The 23,739-nt window shown below is 42.7% G+C and overlaps 1 protein-coding gene across 11 annotated transcripts in view; it reads left to right on the forward strand.

The window, feature by feature from the left end:
- Nucleotides 1-23,739, forward strand: part of SEPTIN11 (septin 11) — a 106,860-nt gene that overhangs the window by 37,241 nt on the left and 45,880 nt on the right. For all 11 annotated transcript variants that reach the window (XR_011257805.1, XM_069594413.1, XM_069594405.1 and 8 more), the window contains exon 2: nucleotides 13,204-13,318. Coding sequence is in view for 10 of the 11 variants with exons in the window: in XM_069594413.1 (XP_069450514.1) it covers nucleotides 13,204-13,318 (115 nt within the window). In the remaining variant the exon portion in view is untranslated. The remainder of the gene's footprint in view (nucleotides 1-13,203; nucleotides 13,319-23,739) is intronic.

Consider the following 23,739-nt stretch of genomic DNA (forward strand, 5'->3'; position numbering starts at 1 on the left):
GGGCTTCTCTTTATCTTGGGGTGAGAGTGGAGAGAGTGGTGTGGGGGAGCAGCTGTAGCATGTGTTTCTAATCAGATCGTGCCTTTCTGAGTATTCTGGCCTTCTTGTCACATTGCTCTCCCCATCTCCCCCCGTCCCCCCTCCCACCCCAGCACTGCTGAATTTGTCAGAGTCCCTGGAATGCACATGTGGGCCCCTTCATTCCCAAACAGGAGACTTTCTGCTGATCAGCACTTTGTAACGTTAGGCTCTTACAGGCATTAGTCACTTTGACTCAAATAGAAAGAGGGTTCTTTGGAAACTTCAGAAAACCTCTTTTGCTGTTGTCATTAATTCTTGGCATCCAGTTAGGTTTAGCCTTTCAGAATTTACATGGGCTTCTAGAAAAGAAACATTGTAAGAAAAAGTACTGCCCCTTTTTGCAATTTGGGAATGTCACACTTGGTAGTGCCTGGCTGCAAGGCTGTTTTACTAATAAGCCAGTACCCGAACCCCCTCCTGCTGCCCTTCCCCCCACCTCCCCAGGACCCAGGGCTGTGGGCAGCCGCTGGGGGTTTTGTTGACTTCAGATACCCATTTCTGGGGGCTGCTTTCAAGCAGGATATTTCCCAGTTGTTAAGGTGAGAGATCTGCTATCTAATAGGACAAAAGTGAAATCGTTCATCACAGAGAAAGCAGCAAGATGTTGGAGGAAGTGTGGGCAAGGACTCTTTTCTTCGAGAGGAGGATGTAGAAAAGACAGAACAGGAGGCCTGGGTGGAGGAAGGCAAGGGCTGCGTGTCCTCAGGCCTGTGCTGTCGGGCTTTACTCAGCAGCAGTGTGCATTCTAACCCTCATGGAGGGGGGTGGGGTGGGCCAGGCGCCAGAGCCGTGGGTGTTCCCTGCCCCTCTGCCTCTCCACCCGGCCCCGTGCGTCGCGCTGGACCTGCCTCCTTATCTAAGAAAGAGGAGGTTGGAAAATATACAGTTTCCACGAGACATCACACTGGATACAAATCTGGGTGAGGTTTAGTGGGGGTAATGTTAGGAAAAAAGGGCCATCCGAGTCATGGATTTCCAGGCTTGGAAATAGAAATCAGCGGGTAGAATGGATGCACTCTTGTCAGTAAAGAATGCTGGGTGGGCGAGGTTCAGCTAAAAAAGGGCGATGGGTAGTTATTACATCTAGGCGGAGAGGAGAAAATCTAACCTGAGACTGACAGCTTCCCGAAGTCTTCACCATCTAATTCGGAGGACAGTGGAGGGTTTAAGAAGATTAAAAGTAGACTTTTTTTTTTTCTGCAAGGGATTGGAGGCCTATACATTTATGTAGGTTTTTAACAGTATGCACACTAATTGATGTTATTCTAGAGACTTCTAATTACCTTGGAGTAGATGCGGTTGCCAAGAAAATAAGAGGAAGGACAAATGTGAATTGAGAATTGGGGGTAGGGTGCATTCCACTTTTGATGTTGGCTTTGAGGTACCTGGACTATGGATGCCCAGGAAGGAGGCAGGGCTGCAAGTTGTGGCTAGGGAGTTGTTAGCCTGTGATTGGTCACTAACATCGTGGGCAGGGATGAGGTCATCCAAGAAAAGTGTGTCAAAAGAGCTGAGGATAGAGAATTATGTTAATTAATTCTTACAACAGCTTGGTGAGCTAGTTTATTTTCGACTTGACAAAATTGGCATAGCCACTATGGAGAACAGTGTGGAGGTTCCTTAAGAAGCTAAAAATAGACCTACCATATGATCCTGCAATCCCACTCCTGGGCATGTATCTGGATAAAACCATAGTTCAAAAAGATCCATGCTCCACAGTGTTCCTGGCAGCACTATTTACAATAGCCAGGACATGGAAGCAACCTAAGTGTCCATCAACAGAGGATAAAGAAGATGTGCCATATATATGCAATGGAATATTATTCAGCCACAAAAAAGGAAGAAAATAATGCCATTTGCAACAGCATGGGTGGACCCAGTGAGTGTCATACTGAGTGAAGTAAGTGAAGATACATGACAGAAAAAGACATAATGTCACGTGTGTGGAATCTAAGAAAGTGATACAAAGGAGCTTATTTACAAAACAGAAATAGACTCAGGACATAGAAAACAAACTTATGGTTACCAAAGGGGCAGGAGGGATAAATTAGAAGTTTGGGATTAATAGATACACACTACTGCATATAAAGTAGACCGACAACAAGGACCTATTGTATAGCACAGGGTGGTGGTTTGGTCTCTAAGCTGTGTCCAACTCTTTTGTGCTTCCATGGACTGTAGCCCGCCAGGCTCCTCTGTCCATGGGATTTCCCTGGCAAGGAATACTGTAGAGAGTTGAAGCCATTTCCTTCATTACACTCAATATCTTATAGTAATCTGTCATGGAAAAGAATCCGAGAAAGAATATGTGTGTGTGTGTGTGTGTGTGTGTGTGTGTGTGTGTGTATAATCGGAATGACTGTGCTGTATACTCACACAACATTGTGAGTTAGCTATATTTCAGTTTTTTAAAAAGTTGGCAAAACTGAAACTGAGAAGTTAAATGACTTACCCCAGGTCACCCAGATAAACAATGGCAGAGTTGCCCCAAGTCTCCTGACTTCACGTGTCAAGTACCTTCTACTGTCTTATTCTGATTTTTTTGCTTACTCCTCATTGCTTTCTATGTGACTTGGTTCTGTTACTAGAAAAAATAAATACTCATATTTTATCTTCAGTTCAGTTCAGTCACTCAGTTGTGTCCGGCTCTTTGCGACCCCATGAATCACAGCACGCCAGGCCCATCTATTAGCTGCAATAAAATTGTAGTCTTAGCCCCTTTGAAAAGATTTTTATTATTGTTACTCACATTTCCTGATTTTTAAAATTGTATTAATATTTATTTTCTGCTATAAAAATGTGAGCATTTTAAAAAATAATAATTCTAATATTACAGAAACATAGCAGTAAAATTTCCCTATAATCCTGCAATCCCCAGAGAAAACCCTTCCACTGTATTAGTTTTGTTAGGATTTGAAAAAGCAAAATTTGTCCTTCTGCTTGGAGTCTTTTGGAGACAGTTGCTTAGAGATGGTACTTGATATTGGGGCAGTTACTCAATATTAATCAAGACCTTTTCTGGTTCCTTGGTGTTGATTCAAGGCTGGCTCCTGGGTTGGTAGTGGAGGTGACGCCCCTGGCTCTGTGACTTGGGAACTGGCCCCTGGGTGCCTCTTTTCTCAGTCCCTACTTCTTGCTGAAGGCACTCAAGTTCTTTCCTCCTGTGGTTTTCCTCTGGACAGTCTCCTCTTCCTGGCTGTCTCTTCTGCTGCTAGTGTGAGACAATTTCCTTGGGGGCTTTCTTGGCTCTGATTTTGGGATTTTATAGTATAGATGACAAGCAGAGTAGCAAATATTGTCCAAGTCATCTTTAAAGAACGTGATCCCCATTGGTAATGAGATGCTTCAGATGTTTTATATTATTTCATACTATGGAAGTGACCCTAGCCATGCCTAGCCTTCAAAACAGCCCAAAGCAGGCTTCATAGTTGTGGTTTGGGTTGATACTTTGCATTCCAGTGTTTTCCTTTTTTGCATGAGAACCAAGGGCGTTTCCCATCTTCCCACTAACTTTCCTTTCTTTACAAGAGAATATGAAACCAGTTGAATGCTCTCTAGAATGTATTTAGATAAATGTATGTATTTACAAAAATAAACAGTCAGGCACTTGGGTAGAACCTACTTCTTGGGCAGTTTGTAAGGCCAGGATTTCTCCAAAAGCTGGGAAGTGGCTGGTGCTCAGTCAAAGGTTTTGTGTGAGGAAAGACAGGTTCTTCTCTTTGTCTCCAGCTGGGTGGCATCTGTCCTACTGAAACAGAGCCCGGAAAAAAAAAAAAGATTTATGAAGGGATATGTACCTCTCCTCTGATTGAGCATCTTCTTTATGGGAACAGACAGAGTAAAGGGAGTATGCCCCATGGTTCCATCCCAGCTCTATTTAAAATTGGACATTCATTTTCTTAAGACTCAAGTCTTCATTGTTTCTACCTCCTCCCTTCAGGCAGTGCTGGGCAAAATGACTCTTTGTATTCATCTGAATATATAAGACTTGCAAGTCAGCTGTACTTAGAGTTGTCTACTAAATTAATATTGAAAAGTACTGCAGTCTAAATACATGTTTTTATATCCTAGAAGCTGGTGGATTCACTGGATGGATAACTAGTTAATCACATGCGTTGGAAGGTTGCATTGCATCCTGTAGTTTCAATAGCTTATGATTATACATTTGTGACTGTTTTTGATTTTTAATAGCTGAGCTGCAAAGCTCGGGATCTTATTTCCCCAACCAGGGGTCGAACCTGTGCCCCCAGCATTGGAAGTGCACGATCTTAACCACTGGATCACCAGGGAAGTCCCTGTGACTATTTGATTAACATTGCTGCCTGCCCCATGTGTTCCATGAGTTACCAATGCTTTGTTTTTTCACCATCATCACCTTAGCATTTACTGCAGTATCTAGCACGTGCTAGTATTCAATAAATATTTGTTGAATGAATGAAAGCATGAAAAAAAAGATTTGCTTCTTTTCATGAAGACAGATGATTAACTGACAAAGAAGAATTTTCTGTGTTTTGTCTTAAGGCTATAAATCTACTTTTTGAAAAATTTCTGGGAGACTGCAGATACAGCTGAAGAAAAAGGTAGTTTTTAAGCAGGACAGTTATAGGGAATGGGTCCATAGTTAAGCAAGCAAAAATGAAAAATATATGTGGAAAACACGGGGATACACACACAGATTTCTGTTATGTTTGGAGTTAACCAGGGTAACTGACAGAAGCTCCCTTTTAAGGGTCATGTAAAACTTGAGCCATCTTAGGTCTGACAAGGGAAGGTAAACTACAAGAAGGTTTTGCCTTGTGTTGGCCTTTCCTCAAGCAAAATGAGAGTTAGATTTATGTATCTCTGATTTCCAAACTCAAGAAATCTTAGAATTGGCAAACCAAAGACATTGTTAGAAGTCATTTGATTAAATCTCATTTTACAGATGAGGAAACGTAAACCTGGAGATTAACTTGGATCAATATAATTCATTCTCCATAAAATGAGGCTTTGAGAAGAATATAATTTCCAGCTGTCTAATACGTAATAAAATTTTATCTCTTAAAAAAATAAAGAGGCAGAATCTTTCTAAACTTCAACTGTAGTATCTGTCTTTAAAGGCAAACAAACAAACAAACAAAAAAACCCCGGAAAATGAAGTCTAATTGTTTTCAATACACATGAAAACAGATACAACGTATCACCTTGGTAACATACGCCCCAACTCCCACTGGCTGATTAACATCAGCAGATGTATACTACCTACTAACCACATCTACTGAAGGCTTTGGTTTTAAAAGGAACCCAGTAACTTTGGGTTACCCCTTCAGTTTGAATATGGTGAATAGAATCCATCTGGGCACAGACAGTTCGTTAATTTCAAGAGGCTGTGGGCTGGGCTAAATTAGAAGAGAGAAGCTGAGGAATCCTTAATGGTTTCCAGCCCTGGAGGATGTTGATGCCTGCAAACAGGAATGGAATTCTGTGGCTTTTCCTGCAGCTTTGTAAATGAGCATCCTATTTAGGGTGGGTTTTCTTCATGCTAGAGTCCCATTCTTCCATGTTCTGTTTTTCCTCTTTGTTCATCCTTAGTGATTCTTCCTCCCTGGGTAGTCTGAGGGCTTTGCCCATCTGCAGAGTCTCCCAGCATGAAGTGTGAAGTGTCTCTGACTCTGCGGGCCCAACAGCAATAGGAGAGCTCCTCTCTTCCTCCCACCTAATTCAGGGAAAGGAGACACAGGTTTCCTGATGACCTATTAAATGCTGGCTCTCCCATATGTACCATTTCCTTAGTTCCTCCCAGCCACCTTGCCAAGTGGACCATTTTTACTGATGGAGGAACAGGGACTAAAACAGGTAGGGATTCAGACCCATGGCTATCTGACTCCAAGCTTTGTGCCATCCTACTTTTTGGCTAAGCAAGATTTGGAAATGTGGAACATATTTTAAAGCAGCATTCAGAATGTAGGTGTTGGTGCACATTCTTATGTAATTTGTTTTATAATTATTTCCATAATGAAGTCAGCTAGACATCTTCTGCAAAACTTGTTGACTGTAATCTTCAGAGTACCCACATTCCTTTGGGCAGAAGATAGTGTTTATCTGGCAGGCTTGTGCAAGCTGGACTTGTATTTTCCTGGTAGGTTTGGAGAACTCCAGCCTTCCTGAAAGATGTTCCCTGAATTTCCCTAGCCAAAAGCTCCTGTTTCCCCTTAGTCATCCTATAGTATTTATCTCTCTTATCCTTAATACTACTTGTGTCCTATCTCTACTACTACACGGTAAGCCTCTGAAGGGCAGGAAAAGCATTTATCAATGAATAACAAAAGTAATGTATTTTTGTTCCCTTAGTGCTTTGAGCAGTGTTTTTTTGAATGAATAAATAAATAATGGTGTTCATGTCACGATGATCTGGGAAGAGAAAAATGAGGTTGTCATGTTAAAGACTGGTTATTTTATACTATAGAATTTAGTCATAACTCATTTCAGGATGGATTGGGCCTAGAAATCATCCAAGTACAGCCCTCCCTGGGTAGCTTAGCAAATGGAGGGCTGAATCAATTAAGGTCTTACAGTTACTGGCTTGGTGGCTCCAAGTTGGCACTTGCATCTCAGAAATGGTCCAAACTAAGCCTTTTATTATTGGCTTCATGTGCCGTAGATGAAAAAAAATCAAAGTCTCAGCATTGCCAGGACCCGTGAAAATATACTTAAGAGCTCCTTTGCCAATTCTAATTTTCAACTTCCACCTCTTATGGTTGCCAGAGAATTATTTTAGAGAACATTTTTTTTTTCTTTCTAGTTTAATATATTGGCTTTCAGTAGTGGCTAAAGTCATTGTATTGTCTACCAAGGAACTACCTAGGAACTTAGATCATCATGTGGTTAACAGTGACTCTGGAATCTGACCTCCTGAGTCCACATTTCAGCTTTTCACCTTATTGGCTGTATGACCTTGGGAAAGTTACTGAACTTTGTGGGCCTCTGTTTTCTCATCTGGCAGTGGAGAGTGGGTAACAGTAGTTAACTACTCATAGAACTGTTAAATTCTCTAGTTCATTCATGTTTAGGGCTTTCCTAGAACCTTGATCAATAAACGTTAGCCGTCGTATGGTGGTGGAATGCCAGATAGCTCGAGGCACCTTTATCCAATCATCATTTTTCCTTTTATTGGTAAAGGGAATGTTTATTGAAATTCACCCTGAGATTTCATAGTTAAGACAAGGGTGTGTGTTAGTCACTCAGTCATGTCTGACTCTTTTCGATCCCATGGACTGTAGCCCACTAGGCTCCTGTATCCATGGACTTCTCCAGGCAAGACTACTGGAGTGGGTAGCCATTCCCTTCCCCAAGGGATCTTCCTGACCCAGGGATCGAATCCAGGTCTCCTGCATTGCAGGCAGATTCTTTACCGATTGAGCCACCAGGGAAGCCCAGTAAAGACAAGACTGGAGATAAAATTTCTATGGGATCTGGAAGGTTTGGATGTGTTGGAGGCCATAAGATCTTCCCAGATAGAGGAAATATCATAATATGAATAAAGTCTGATGAGGAGAAACCAGGGGGTCTCCCAGGAACTGTAAGTAATTCCATTTAACTGCAGTGGAATGTCCTCCTCTGGGAGGATGGGAGATTTGATATCAGCCTACAGAAGCTCCTGAGAAGGCAGAGTAAGAAGTTTGGATTGAGGGCCTTTGAGTACCAAGATCCCTTTTGCAGCCAAGTAGATTGAGGGAGAATTAGAGGGAGTGGGATCCAAGCAAGGAGACCTGTTCGAAGGCTGTTGAATTAGTGAGAATAAAGAGGAGGAGGGCGCAGCATTAATAACACTTTGAAATGAATGAGACGGTGGGACTCAGGCACAGATTAGTGCCATTAAGAGAAGTAGGAAACCCTGGAATAGGGGTGGTTTGCAATCAAGGAAGATGATTTCAAGTTTGGTGAACAACGATTTAAGGTACAAGTAGGACAACCTAGGAGAACTGCCTCTGGGGTAGAAATTCAGAACTGGAGTGCAGACGGAGCTCAGTACTAGACAGAAAATTCGAGTCGTTGCTAATATATGATAGCAGTAAAGACATTAGAATATCTGAGATTCCCTGCGATCATATCTAGACTCGAGCCCCACACACATTCTTTGGGTCGAGGCAGCTAAGGCATAGAGCTACAGGCTTGGTACTGTGAGATGCAGAGTGCAGGAATTCATTTCAGCTGCTGTGTGTGAGTTAAATAGACTCCTCTCACATATCCTGCAGTGATTTTAGTGTTTAAGCCTGTTCGGAGGAGCCTCCCATTTCCCATTGTCCCATCACCCCCTGCTGGGCAACAGCCCTCAAGATTCCTTTAATGCTGGGCAGTCCTTTAATGGACTTTTGAAGTGGCATTATAAAATTTACATATTTTATATGACAAAGAAGACAGAGACATTGAAGACATAAATTCAAAGTAAAAAAAAAATTTTAAGACCAAACTGTTTTATAACCTTTCATTTTGTATGTGGTTTTCAGTGGGTATAAAAATACTCGGTGGGTGTGTGGGTGGTTTCTCGTGTTTTGGAAATGGTGAGAATATGAGATGCTGAGCACTGGGTTCTGGGATGAGAGCTATAATTACTAACTCTGATTCTTTCCCCGGATTGGCCTGGGTGAATATCTGAATCTAAAAACCCAACAACTGTCCAGAATCCAGAGCAATAAACCACTCTTTCCTCCCCCGCCCCAGAAATTAAAAGAATTATTGTGGCAAAAAAGGAGAGGGAGTGTAGGATGATAGTTCTTCCTTGCCTGGCCTCCTTTCCTGCTGCTTGTTGTCTGCTCAAGGCCGTGGTACGTCAGGAAAGAGGCTGGTGTGATGGTGTCTCCTCGCGGGCTTCACAGCAGCCACTGCACAGCTGTGATGGAAAGAGTTCTAAATATAACCCAGACTCGTTTCAGATCTTCTCCTTCAGTCTTGGCGGATGTGGTAAACACCCTAAAAATACCTGCTGCCTGAACCTTTGGGGTATCTGGAGAGGAAAGGGCAGGTGGTAGCCTTGGGGCCTCCTGGTGGTGCTGGGAGGCCTGGCCAGCTACCAGAGCTGCTGCCCCCGGGGGCCGCTCCCCAAGCTGTTGGGTGCGCTGTTGGCCAGGCCATCCTGCTCAAGGATAAGCGCCCGCTCTTGAGTCTCATATTCACTGCTGGCAGGTTTCAAGGAGGCTATTCATAGCCTTGGCATCTGTTCTCTGTACCAGTGACCTCAAACCTGCAGCTGCCACCATGGTATTCAGGGGGAGTGGTGGTGGTTTCCAACCTTACTTCACAGAATCAGAATTTTAGTGCTTGCAAGGCCCTTAGATGTCATTTTGTCCATAAAACGTTGCGCTAAAATCCCAACATTTAGGGAGTCACATTTCTCCTTCTCTTTAGTGAAATGATTTGGAAATGGAGTTTCAGCCTTTGAGTATTCAAAGACATCACTCTCGTTACTGTGGAATACACATAGGAGGATAACGAAGAACCGTCTTTTAAAAACTATTGACCAACTGATTCTGTGCAAGGTTTTCCCTTCTTTATTTAAAACAAGGGAACTCTGAGGCTCGTTTTCTTACCCCAAATTCAGTATCTTGAGTATAAAGCTCATTGGCAACATATCCAGAAACCAGGAAGACTTTCAATAACTAGTTTCTGGAATCCCATACCGTAACTGTAGTTCTTAATTGAAGGACCATAGGTAGCCTCTGTTTCCCTGGGAAGGAAGGGTTTTACAGATGATCTCCAATACCCACAGAATGCACTCAGCATTATGGAGGAAGTTCAATTCAGGTCAGTCGCTCAGTCATGTCGGACTCTTTGCAACCCCATGAATCGCAGCAGGCCATCCTCCCTGTCCATCACCAACTCCCGGAGTTTACCCAAATTCATGTCCTTCGAGTTGGTGATGCCATCCAGCCACCTCATCCTCTGTCGTCCCCTTCTCCTCCTGCCCTCAATCCCTCCCCAGTACCAGGGTCTTTTCCAATGAGTCAACTCTTCGCATGAGGTGGCCAAAGTATTGGAGTTTCAGCCTCAGCATCAGTCCTTCCAGTGAACACCCAGGACTGGTCTCCTTTAGGATAGACTGGTTGGATCTCCCTGCAGTCCAAGGGACTTTTGAACACCACAGTTCAAAAGCATCAATTCTTTGGTGCTCAGCTTTCTTCACAATCCAACTCTCACATCCATACATGACCACTGGAAAAACCATAGCTTTGACTAGACGGACCTTTGTGGACAAAGTAATGTCTCTGCTTTGTAATATACTGTCTAGGTTGGTCATAACTTTCCTTCCAAGGAGTAAGCGTCTTTTAATTTCATGGCTGCAGTCATCATCTGCAGTGATTTTGGAGCCCATAAAAATAAAGTCTGACACTGTTTCCACTGTTTCCCCATCTATTTCCCATGAAGTGATGGGACCAGATGCCATGATCTTCATCTTCTGAATGTTGAGCTTTAAGCCAACTTTTTCACTCTCCTCTTTCACTTTCATCAAGAGGCTTTTTAGTTCCTCTTCACTTTCTGCCATAAGGGTGGTGTCATCTGCATATCTGAGGTGATTGATATTTCTCCTGGCAGTCTTGATTCCAGCTAGTGTTTCTTCCAGCCCAGCATTTCTCATGATGTGCTCTGCATAGAAGTTAAATAAGCAGGGTGACAATATACAGCCTTGACGTACTCCTTTTCCTATTTGGAACCAGTCTGTTGTTCCATGTCCAGTTCTAACTGTTGCTTCCTGACCTGCATATAGGTTTCTTGAGAGGCAGGTCAGGTGGTCTGGTATTCCCATCTTTTTCAGAATTTTCCACAGTTTATTGTGATCCACACAGTCAAAGGCTTTGGCATAGTCAATAAAGCAGAAATAGATGTTTTTTTGGAACTCTCTTGCTTTTCCATGATCCAGCGGATGTTGGCCATTTGATCTCTGGTTCCTCTGCCTTTTCTAAAACCAGCTTGAACATCTGGAAGTTCACAGTTCACATATTGCTGAAGCCTGACTTGGAGAATTTTGAGCATTACTTTACTAGAGTGTGAGATGAGTGCAATTGTGTGGTAGTTTGAGCATTCTTTGGCATTGCCTTTCTTTGGGATTGGAATGAAAACTGACCTTTTCCAGTCCTGTGGCCACTGCTGAGTTTTCCAAATTTGCTGACATATTGAGTGCAGCATTTTCACAGCATCATCTTTCAGGATTTAGAAGAGCTCAACTGGAATTCCGTCACCTCTGCTAGCTTTGTTCATAGTGATGCTTTCTAAGGCCCACTTGATTTCACATTCCAGGATGTCTGGCTCTAGATGAGTGATCACACCATCATGATTATCTGGGTCGTGAAGATCTTTTTTGTATAGTTCTTCTGTGTATTCTTGCCACCTCTTCTTAATATCTTCTGCTTCTGTTAGGTCCATACCATTTCTGTCCTTTATCGAGCCCATCTTTGGGTGAAAAGTTCCCTTGGTATCTCTAATTTTCTTGAAGAGATCTCTAGTCTTTCCCATTCTGTTGTTTTCCTCTATTTCTTTGCATTGATCGCTGAGGAAGGCTTTCTTATCTCTCCTTGCTATTCTTTGGATGGAACTCTGCATTCAGATCCTTATATCTTTCCTTTTCTCCTTTGCTTTTCGCTTCTCTTCTTTTCACAGCTGTTTGTAAGGTTTCCTCAGACAGCCATTTTGCTTTTTTGCATTTCTTTTCCATGGGGATGGTCTTGATCCCTGTCTCTTTACAATGTCATGAACCTCCTCTGTCCATAGTTCATCAAGCATTCTATCTATCAGATCTAGGCCCTTAAATCTATTTCTCACTTCCATGTATAATCATAAGGGATTTGATTTAGGTCATACCTGAATGATCTAATGGTTTCCCCTACTTTCTTCAGTTTAAGTCTGAATTTGGCAATAAGGAGTTCGTGATCTGAGCCACAGTCAGCTCCTGGTCTTGTTTTTGCTGACTGTGTAGAGCTTCTCCATCTTTGGCTGCAAAGAATATAATCAATCTGATTTTGGTGTTGACCATCTGGTGATGTCCACGTGTAGAGTCTTCACTTGTTGGAAGAAGGTGTTTGCTATGATCAGTGTGTTCTCTTTGCAAAACTCTATTAGCCTTTGCCCTGATTCATTCCGTATTCCAAGGCCAAATTTGCCTGTTACTCCAGGTTTTTCTTGACTTCCTACTTTTACATTCCAGTCCCCTATAATGAAAAGGACATCTTTCTTGGGTGTTAGTTCTAAAAGGTCTTGTAGGTCTTCATAGAACCATTCAACTTCAGCTTCTTCAGCATTACTGGTCGGAGCATAGACTTGGATTACTGTGATATTGAATGGTTTGCCTTGGAAACGAAAGGAGTTCATTCTGTTGTTTTTGAGATTGCATTTCAGACTCTTTTGTTGACCATGATGGCTACTGCATTTCTTCTGAGGGATTCCTGCCCGCAGTAGTAGATAGTGGAGTGGAGTAGTAGTGGAGGAAGTTAGCACCGTATAATACAGCCTAAGTCATCCAGCTTTTGAAATACGATAACTACCTTAGCCCCATTCTCCTTCAGTAGACTCTTGAGCAGGCGTGGGGAGTGCAGAGCCTGCGGGGGAGAGCAAGGAGGCCCTACAAAGCCTGTCCAGTTCATGCTAGAGAAGGAACCAAGCCCTGTGCTGTGCCATTTTCAATATGTTCAATATGGTGGTTGCAGAATTTCTGCATAGGAACGGGAATGCATCCTCCACTGAGAGTTTCTGAAAGCTCCTTCCTGTGTCTGGAAGAGAGTCCTTTATTTTTGCCCTCTGGGTTGAAAAGTTTTCTTGAGCGCTTGAGGCTGTCCAAAGGGTTGGAGTTTTAGTGTCACTTAGAGCATGTCGGTATCAGCCCCCTCTGGAAAGCATATTTCCCCTGAACTGGCGCACCTGTAAGCATTCCTGAGCTGCCTGGGCGGGAGATGGTGTGCTTTGGGAGTCGGTGTGATTTTTGTATAAAGAGTATGGTTCTAGAGTTGGTGGCTTCAGTTGTGTAGATGCCAGGGAGGGGGTGGGCACAGAGGGGTCGCCTTTTTCCCCATGTGCCAAGAAGAGAGGACGGGAGAGAGAGGGGTGCCCAGGGGGTGTCGTCACGGGCTCTCAAATGTTTCCCTTCTGACATTTCAGAATGAAGAGCTTCGAAACTTATCCCTTTCTGGCCATGTTGGATTTGACAGTCTCCCAGACCAGCTGGTCAACAAGTCGACTTCTCAAGGATTCTGTTTCAACATCCTGTGTGTTGGTAAGTGGCTCATCGCTTGCCGCTGAGCAACGAGTCTGACTCTTAGGTGTCGGCAGGTGACTGTCAGAGGGGCATGTTTCGGGAAATAAGGGAATGACATTTTCACTCGTTTATTATCTGTAAAGCAAGACAATAATATCTCTACTCCACATATGCCACACAGTTCTTAGCTTGGCCAAGAAGTTCGTCCTGAAGAAACTTTTTGGCCAACTAAAAGATAAAGACATAAATGCTTTGTCAGTTTCGTGGTGTTGCTCAGATTATTTTTATTTATGTCACATAGTCAAGCAATGATCAGTTTAATATTGCTGTTGAATCACTTATTTTAATTTTTCACAGGGGAGGGACTTGGACCCTAACTAGACTATGAGTACTCCGTCATGTCCAATTTTTTACACCCACATGGACTGTAGCCCACCAGGCTCCTCTGTCCATGGACTTTTCCAGGCAAGAATACTGGAGTGGGTTGTCATTTCCTTCTCCAGGGGATCTTCCCGACCCAGGGACTGAACCCACATCTCTTGTGTCTCCTGCATTGGCAGGTGGATTCTTTACCACTGAGCCTGCTGGGAAGCCCATGACTAGACTGTAGGAAGTTGAGGGAAGGAAGGGATGTACACATACACAGAAAGATCATTCAAAAGCATTTAAAAATTTGTTTCCAGGGTTTCTGAATAGGGTGCAGTAGTAATCTCCATTCAGAAAAGGCAATGGCACCCCACTCCAGTACTTGTGCCTGGAAAATCCTATAGATGGAGGAGCCTGGTGGCTTGCAGTCCACGGGGTCGCTAAGAGTCGGACATGACTGAGCGACTTCACTTTCACTTTTCACTTTCATGCATTGGAGAAGGAAATGGCAACCCACTCCAGTGTTCTTGCCTGGAGAATCTTAGGGACGGGGGAGCTTGGTGGGCTGCCCTCTATGCAGTTGCACAGAATCGGACATGACTGAAGTGACTTAGCAGTAATCTCCATTGAAATCTTTTTAAAGATATGCTTCTGCCTACTGCAGGTAAAATCCGCAATTACTTTAACCACTTTGATAAACTGAGAATACTTGAAAATTTTGCTTTTAGAGTAAAAGACAATCTTAAATCCCATTTTATACATGAAATAAAATTTCCATCTGAATTACTGAATTAACCTTTAGTCTTTCAATTGGAGTCTGAAATTGATCTCCATTTATTCCTGGTACATAAATGGGAAAAGGCCAAAGAGATCTGACTTACGTGTTTGCATCTCCACTATGTTTTATTCATAGCCTTTAAATGTGATGTATTGGCCTGTGCTTCTGGTCTTGGTATTTTTCTTCTTTAGCCATATCTTTTTTAAACCAAGAGGAGGAAGGTAGGAAAGAAGGTGGAGAAAAAGAGGAAAGTAGAAACAGGGCTGTCCTGTTGATTGGAAGCAGACGTGTCCTTGAAATAGATCATGGCCTTTCCTTCAGCTTCCCTGTCACTCTTGATGGAGGACCAAGCTGCCCAGAAGAGAAGTGGCTCGGGTTACACTGTTTCATGCCCTGTCTTCTGGGCATAGACTTCAAGACAAACCAAAAGGAATTCTACCTGTAGCCAATATGTATTCTGTATGTCTCCTCCCTACAAGCTTAGCAGAATGTACCTGACTTACTTCTCTTGTCTAAGTAAAATGAAGTGAATTTAGCAGAGAAAGGTGTGTGTTCAGTGGAAGTCAGTTGTTGAGAGGGAGGGGTAGATATCTTCCTTTCTGAAAATCTTCGAGAGGAGCATGTTGAATGTGGCATCTGCATGGGCGTTGAAAGCCACCGCCAATCTACCCCCCAGCCAGCTCACTGTTTGGCGTTCTGTCTGGAGCACCAGAGAGGAACATGAGCAGGGCCGCCAGCTCTCCTTTTTTCTGTTTTCCCCACATTAAAATTCAGCAGGGGACCCCCTGGAATGGCAGCTTGCTCTACAGAGTGGCATAAATGAGTTGTTTTTTCTCTTCTGCTAAATGCTCATTGCAGAGCAGAGTGATTCTTCATTAGCATAGTGATTTGTTGGCAATTTGTTGATTTTTCTATTGAAAAGTATGCTAAATTGTAGGCCAATTACTATTCTAGCTTCTCTTGTCTGTCTCCCCCAGCCCTGCCTTCAAAATCAGCTTCTAGAATGCATTTGAGAGTTACGATCCAGCCTCCGCTGTCTCATCCAGTGGAACCAGACTGGAAGGATCTGGTTTGACCTGGTGTGTGGTATGCAAGTGTTGGCTCGTTGGCTGACCATTGTGTTAGTAGTGCAATTAGTGATACTAGTTGGAATTCCTCACAAGACACATCCATGCTGTGCTGTTGCATTTGGAAAGCAGCTGGTATTCCGATTCCCCTGGGTGGGTGATAATTCCTGAGATTCTTAGGTTTTTACTCTGGTTCCATTCTTGGTTGTTGTTTAGTCACTAAGTTGTGTCAGACTCTTTTTGAGACCCCCTGGACTCCATTCGTAACCACGTTTAAAATTAGTTTTTCACTTACTTAATATTATGAATGCTAAGTTGCTTCAGTCGTGTCTGACTCTTTGAGACCCCATGGACTGTAGCCCGCCAGGCTTCTCTGTCAATGGGATTCTCCAGGCAAGAATACTGGAGTGGGTTGCCATGTCCTCCTCCAGGGGATCTTCCCGACCCAGGAATCGAACCCACATCTTCTGTGTCTCCTGCATTGGCAGGTGGGGTCTTTACCACTAGCACCATCTTGGAAGTCCATTATATGGCATGGGTGTGTGTTAGTCACTCAGTTGTATCCAACTCTATGTGACTCTGTGGACGGTAGCCCACTAGCCTGCTCTGTCCATGGGATTCTCCAGGCAAGAATACTCGAGTGGATTTCATGCCCTCCTTCAAGGGATTTTCCCCACCAGGGATTGAAACCAGGTCTTCTGCATTGCAGACGGACTCTTTACCATCTGAGCCACAAGGGATGCCCTAATACAATGCATATTTCTGGTTAAAAAATTATAAAGTATCCCTATTTTTCCCCTCCCACCCTCATTTTCATTCCACAGAGATAAAACTGTGGAATCCTTCTACAAACTTCCTACACTTGGAAGTTATTTTCAGAGGCTGAAAACAACACCAGTTATTATTTTACAGCTTTTTCATTAATTAATTTTTAAAAATTAATTTTTATTGGAGTATAGTTACTTGACAATGTTATTAGTTTCTGCTGTACCCCAAAGTGAATCAGCCCCAGGTATACATGTATCCACTTTTTCTTGGAGTTCCTTCCCATTTAGGTCACCACAGAGCCTTGAGCATGGCAGTGTTGTTGAAGTCCAACATGGGTCTCGCAGGGCTAAAATCAAGGCCTCTGCAAGGCTGTGCTCCTTTCTGGAATGCAAGGGGAGAAGACACTTCCTTTTTTCCCCTCTGCTAGAGGCTGCCCACATTCCCTGATACTTGGACCTTTTCCTCCATCCTCAAAGCCAGCAGTGTTGCACCTCTCTCTGACTGGTCTTGGATTAGGAAAATTTCCACAGAGAATCGCAGAAATCTAGTTTAAACTGAGTTAAGGCTCTTCCTCAACCCCAAAACACACTGCAAAGATCTTATACCGAGTTGTGTAATTAAGAACAGCCTGGTCTAAGAATTCAAAGAGCATTTCCAGGGCTCCGTCTCCAGTTTCCGATCCTGCTGGCTTTTGCGCGGCTTTTACTGTGTTTGGGCTTTTTCTTCCCTGAGGTGGTGGGGCCGCCAGCAGTATCTCCAGCTCAGCAACCTCAAGGGGAAGAAGAAGCCATTCCTGACACGGCTTCTTCGATAGTCACGGGATTGTCTGATCCACCAGGCCTGAGTCATCCACCCACCCGGGGTGGGAGATGGGGTTTATCTACCCTGAAACACACGAGGGTCCCCGAGGAGAGGAGACATGGGCAGAAGGCAGGCAGAGCACGGGGGAGCCACACACTGGGCAGATATAAACAGGTCTCTCGTGATTGGATAAGCGCTGTTCTGTTTTGGTTTTATACGAATGAGATCATGCTGTTCTGCTTTTCGAATTTTCCTTTTTTTACTTCATAGTAAGTCCTTCCCCCTCCTTCTCTGCCCGTATATCTAGCAATCCGGGTTCTTTTGCACAGCACTTTGGAGAAGGAAATGGCAACCCACTCCAGTACTCTTGCCTAGAAAATCCCATGGACAGAGGAGTCTGGTGCAGGCTATTGCCCATGGGGTCGCAAAGAGTCGGACACGACTAAGCGACTTCACTTTCACTTTCACTTTGGAGCCCTTTGGTTGGAACGAGCTTTAGTTCTTTGAGAAACAGGGGGTGTCAGCATTAAGTTAAATGTACTTATCTTCAGAGGATAAAACACATCAAATCCCTTCACAAATACTTTACAGCAAAATATCCGTAGAAGACGACAGTTCTCAGTGTCAATTAATGCTCTATTTTTAAAGTAAGAGTCTACAAAAAGCATTCTAGTTGATCCAAATGTTTTGACAGCCACTTAGAGAAGTGGGTGTCGTATTTAACTTGAGTATCCATGCTACTTTCTCTTCTCCTTGTCATCCTACTGTGCATTTATGTGTTTTACACAGTATGCGCGCCCATGGTGTTTATAGCATCATTATTTTGGGTGAAAGATAGGGAAGGAAATTAAAGACTGAAAAAAAAGTTATGATCCTACTAAGGAAGCTGATGTTTTTCTAAAAGGTCTTAGAATCGTAAGTTTGTTCTGTGGGAAGAGCCCACAGGTTGCAAAGAGAGAGGAAACAAACCAGGGCAGAAATTAATCCTGGTGTGCGCTTCGTTTAGTTTTAGAGGCACTGAATTAAATATTGTTAGAGCCTATCTCTCTCAGTCCTGGAGAGAATGTAACAGCAGGAGAGTAGTGTTCACTTAACTGGGAAGAGAATTCTTTTTTTTTTGACTGCACTAGCTCTTCGTGGCTTTCTCTAGTTGCGGCGAGTCGGGGCTACTTTCCAGTTGTGGTACGTGTGCTTCTCATTGTGGTGGCTTCTTTAGTTGTGGAGCATGGCCTCTAGGGTGTGCAGGCTCAGGAGCTGCTGCAAATGTGCTTAGTGGCTCCGCAGCATGTGGAATCTTCCCGACCAAGGATCAAACCCATGTCCCCTGCATTGGCAGGCAGATTCTTAACCACTGAAGTCTGGAAGAGAATTCCTGATGCTAAATCGGGTATCAGACAGCCAAGGGTTCATAGTTCTTTTACCCTCCATCTTGCCTGTAACATGCCAGTTCATCCCCAAAACTGTACTTCAGTTTAAATAAAGTGTTTCTTTCTTAAACTTTAAACTTTTTATTTTGTATTGAGGTATGGAAATTAAAAGACACTTAATCCTTGGAAGGAAAGTTATGACCAACCTAGACAGCATATTCAAAAGCAGAGACATTACTTTGCCAACAAAGGTCCATCTAGTCAAGGCTATTGTTTTTCCAGTGGTCATGTATGGATATGAGAGTTGGACTGTGAAGAAAGCTGAGTGCCGAAGAATTGATGCTTTTGAACTGTAGTGTTGGAGAAGACTCTTGAGAGGCCCTTGGACTGCAAGGAGATCCAACCAGTCCATTCTAAATGAGATCAGTCCTGGGTGTTCTTTGGAAGGAGTGATGCTAAAGCTGAAACTCCAGTACTTTGGCCACCTCATGTGAAGAGTTGACTCGTTGGAAAAGACTCTGATGCTGGGCGGGATTGGGGGCAGGAGGAGAAGGGGACGACAGAGGATGAGATGGCTGGATGGTGTCACTGACTTGATGGACGTCAGTTTGAGTGAACTCCGGGAGTTGGTGATGGACAGGGAGGCCTGGAGTGCTGCAATTCATGGGGTCGTAAAAAGTCGGACACGACTGAGCGACTGAACTGAACTGAGAGCCAATTAACAATGCTGTTATAGTTGTGGTAGGCGAACAGCAAAGGGACTCAGGGGTGCATATACTTGTATCCATTCTCCTCCAGCGCCCCTCCCATCTAGGCTGGCAGGTAACATTGAGCAGAGCTCCATGTGCTATACAATGGATACCACCTTGCTGGCTCCCTGTTTTGAATATAGCAGTATGTACATGACCTTCCCAAACTTCCTAACTATCCCTTCTGCAATAAGTTGGTTTTCTAAGACTGTGAGTCTCTTTCTGATTTGTAAGTTCATTTGTATCATTTCTTTTTAGATTCCACATATAAGGATGTCATACAATATTTCTCCTTCTCTGTCTGACTTACTTCACTCAGTAGGACACTCTCTATGTCCATCCATGTTGCTGCAAATGGCGTTATGTCGTTCTTTTTAATAAGCTTTTCTTTCTTATCCACACTGTATTTCTAAGTTAGTACCCAGTCTTTTTTCACAATTCAGAATTTATTGATCGTTGTCATTCTCTTTCTAAAATGACACCAGCTCTGTGAGAAACTACACCATTGATCCTGCTGTGTGTGGTTCTTTGTGCACCTACACAGAGGGATAAAATACTGCGACATCCCGGCTTTTGAAGAGCAACCAGTTCAATAGTAGGGTCAAAGTAAATTAATAACACATTTTGAGAGTAGAATTTTTAAAAATAATTTCACTGGTTGTTTTGAGAGAATGGCAGAAGAGAAATAGAAAGCAGATGAGTTTAAGATCATTTTAGCTAAGGCAATAGTGTCATCATTAGCTGTGGAATTTTGCAATCAGATCTTAAACATTTTTATCCCAGCTTGCTTTTCCAGGAACGGCTATAAGTGGTTTAAGGGTAGAATGAATAAATGAATGAATAAAGATAAATTTAACCCCAGAAAACAAAGTGAAGATTGGAGTCAGAGCAAAGACCTGCCTATAGAAGTTGATTCTCTCAGGAACACATTTATCTCTTAGCTAGTGTGGCCAGAGCATGGGGGTCCCAATCAGTCTATGGATATTTGTTAAACACATATGTGCCAAACACAAGTTAAATGTTTAATGAGGACAGACTTATAGGAATTATAAACTAAAAACAAAAGGGTTGCTGCAGATAAAATACAGTTTACCTGGAAAAATCTCTCTTGTAAATTTTCAGAAAAGACATATGTGGCTGTCGCTCCATTTAAACTTGGGTTCCTGAGCTTCCCCCACTTGGGGGTCATTGAGCTATGCAATGCTGAGGGTCACATGCAGGTCTTCCAAGTCCCTGGTGGTATTAGCCAAAGCGTACTTCATCAAACAGGATTCTATGAGGAGTTAAAATAACACAACATAACTCTCTGATTATCTGGCTCCGTCCAAGAATAAAACCTCGACTGTTTAGAGGAGACAGACAGACCTTCATTCACAGCTATTTGAGTAGGTATAATAATAATTATCCAAGTAGCCAGTTTTGGCAATCAGAGTGAAAATGCTGAATCACTGATCAACTATTTGCTCAGTTTACAATTAATTACCTTCTAATTAATAATACATTCCTCTGTGCTCTTTTTGTTTTCCTTCTTTTTCTTTTTAAACAGTGTCCAGCTTAGAGCTTGAGATTTATGTAAGCCTGAGAACAGAATGGAAGAACCTGCTTTCCACTGTGCTGTGGGTGTCCAGCTTACCAGCACTGGCAGGGGCAGAAGCAGAAGCCCCAGATAGCACTTCAAGAGGAAATCTCTAATTACTCTAACAACTGTTGAGGCAGATGAACTTATCACAGAATAAACAACAGACTCAGAAAAATCTACCAAAGTGGCAAATCTCAGTATAAGTGATCACTATGACCACTTTCCAGTTACTTTTTATGGAAGTCTTCCTCAGAGCCAGGAGTTCTGAGATGTTTTAGAGTTGCTGTTAGTCTTAACTGTCTCGAAATATTGTTGTGGTTGTTGGGTTTGAGTTGTAACTTACACTAGGTAGGCTTTCAGTTACTTAATTCAAAGGAAGCCTTTTTGCTCTTGCATGTCCTTAAAAGTATAGCAAATGCCTTCTTTTCTGAGGCTAGAGATTGACCTCAACAACGAATGCATTGAAAAGCTCTCCTAGTTCTCTACAATTCCTTTTATTCCCCAAACTGTCATTTCTTCGTGAAATACTTTTGGTGAATTGCACTGCTGCTAGGGTAGCGGTGTCTAATTAGGGCTCTTAAAAGCACAGAGCGTAGAAATGGAAAGTTAAGCACTCTGAAATTTAGAGGAACAGTGGTTTTTCCAACCCGTTGATTAACCCTGTGCTATAAGTAGGGCCTGGAATGCTAATTGTTCATAAAGTCCACCTTAATGCAAATAATAATTAAAATTATGTTGCCTTAAAAAAAAAGCATCATATTCTTGATTCACATATGCTTAACTAATTATCAACTTAGGACATGGTAATTTCAGTGCTGTCCAGGTAACCTAGAATTCTTTTTTTTTTTTTCCAATTTTTTATTTTTTATTTTTTTTTTAAATTTTAAAATCTTTAATTCTTACATGTGTTCCCAAACCTGAACCCCCCTCCCACCTCCTTCCCCATAACATCTCTGTGGGTCATCCCCATGCACCAGCCCCAAGCATGCTGTATCCTGCGTCAGACATAGACTGGCGATTCAATTCTTACATGATAGTATACATGTTAGAATGCCACTCTCCCAAATCATCCCACCCTCTCCCTCTCCCTCTCCCTCTGAGTCCAAAAGTCCGTTATACACAGCTGTGTCTTTTTTCCTGTCTTGCATACAGGGTCGTCATTGCCATCTTTCTAAATTCCATATATATGTGTTAGTATACTGTATTGGTGTTTTTCTTTCTGGCTTACTTCACTCTGTATAATCGGCTCCAGTTTCATCCATCTCATCAGAACTGATGCAAATGAATTCTTTTTAACGGCCGAGTAATACTCCATTGTGTATATGTACCACAGCTTTCTTATCCATTCATCTGCTGATGGACATCTAGGTTGTTTCCATGTCCTGCCTAGAATTCTTGCCATGTAAATTGTAGTCTTTATGGCTGTTCTGAGGGAAAGAGATGGAAGTAAGATGGGTCACTTTTCCACTGTCAGAACCTTGACCTTATAGAGGAAATTTTATAAGGTAGCTCTTCTGTTCTTCCTTTGTCTTTACTCTGGGCTTCCCTTGTGGCCCAGCTGGTTAAGAATCCACCTGCAATGCGGGAGACCTGGATTCAATCCCTGGGTGGGGAAGATCCCCTGGAGAAGGGAAAGGCTACCCACTCCAGTAAATTCTGAAAAGAAGTTTGCTGTATCAGGAAAGATACTCATGTACTTAAAATGACTGGAGTACCTTCAATACAGAATTGCTGTCTGGATTCTCTGTATCTTAGGAGTGAAAACCCTGTTTTGTTTCTGTATCCATTGCTTCGTAACTTTATTTTGCTCAAGAGTTATTTTGTTAAGTTACCAATCATGGGTATGTGCTTGTTGAGCATTACAGAGCCTACTTTGATTATGTTTATTGATGGGTCTTTTTGGTTAGAATATTAAAGAAAGGAAGACAGGAAGCAGTCTTAACTGCTACACGGCCAGACTTCATGGAGATTCTGAACAACATTCAGGATATTACAGAAATTCAAAACATTTCAGTTGCTATCATTAATTACCATTTTACCCCCAGCACCTGTGCTTGTTACATAGTAAATACCAAAGTATTATAAATGAATGAGTTTCGGATACTAAGTCTACTGTGTCTGTCTGCTCTCTTTCTCCTATGTGCCTGGCTAATGGTCTGTCAACATGTCTTCTGTGTATTTATAGCCTCATGGCCTCTGCTTATTCACTTCTCTTAGTATATCTTTTCTTTCTCATGCCATCATGCTGTGTGCAGACTCAAAGCCCCAAAGAGAGAAGTGTGATTAGATACACAGATCACTGTTCAATGTGGAGCATTCTCACAGCATCATAATTGCACTTCCATGGGTGCAGCCCTGGGGATACCCCCAGGAGACAACAGGGGGGGTAGCACTGGTCCAGTTACCTGTGGTCATTAGCAAGGTCCAAGGGATAAACTATGGTCTTGCTTGTAAGAGGAAGGTGGTTATGGCAGACATGTAAATACCATTCCCATAATAGTAAATCAGAGTCTGGTTGGTATTCAGTCACGTTCGAGATCAGATTCTAAGCTATGGGTGCGCACCATATCCAGCCAGTTGACTGTTGTATTCCCAACACTTGGCACAAAGCTGAAAAAGACACTGGCTGAATGAAAACTGATGAAGGAGGAAGTTCTTTGATCTTAGGTGTATCAAGTCCAATGGGTAAAGCTGAAGAGTTGGGCAAATGTTCTTGACCAACTTTTATCCTACAAATGAATCATGGTAGTCAGTGGCAAACCACAGACTCTTCTAATTAGAGAAAGCTCAGTTACAGAGAGATTCCGTTCTACTTCATTTTTATACTATGTTGGAAAGCAATGAGTAATATAGAACTTCTAATTAGTAAGTGGATTTTGTCTTTTCAATGGGAAAGTTGCCCTAAGGCTGCCAATCCTAGAGCTCCTTTTTTCTCCGATAGAATTGTCACCATCCTAAAAGGCA

This window comes from Ovis canadensis, chromosome 6 (genome assembly GCF_042477335.2).
Source record: "Ovis canadensis isolate MfBH-ARS-UI-01 breed Bighorn chromosome 6, ARS-UI_OviCan_v2, whole genome shotgun sequence".
Classification (NCBI taxonomy): Eukaryota; Metazoa; Chordata; class Mammalia; order Artiodactyla; family Bovidae; genus Ovis; species Ovis canadensis.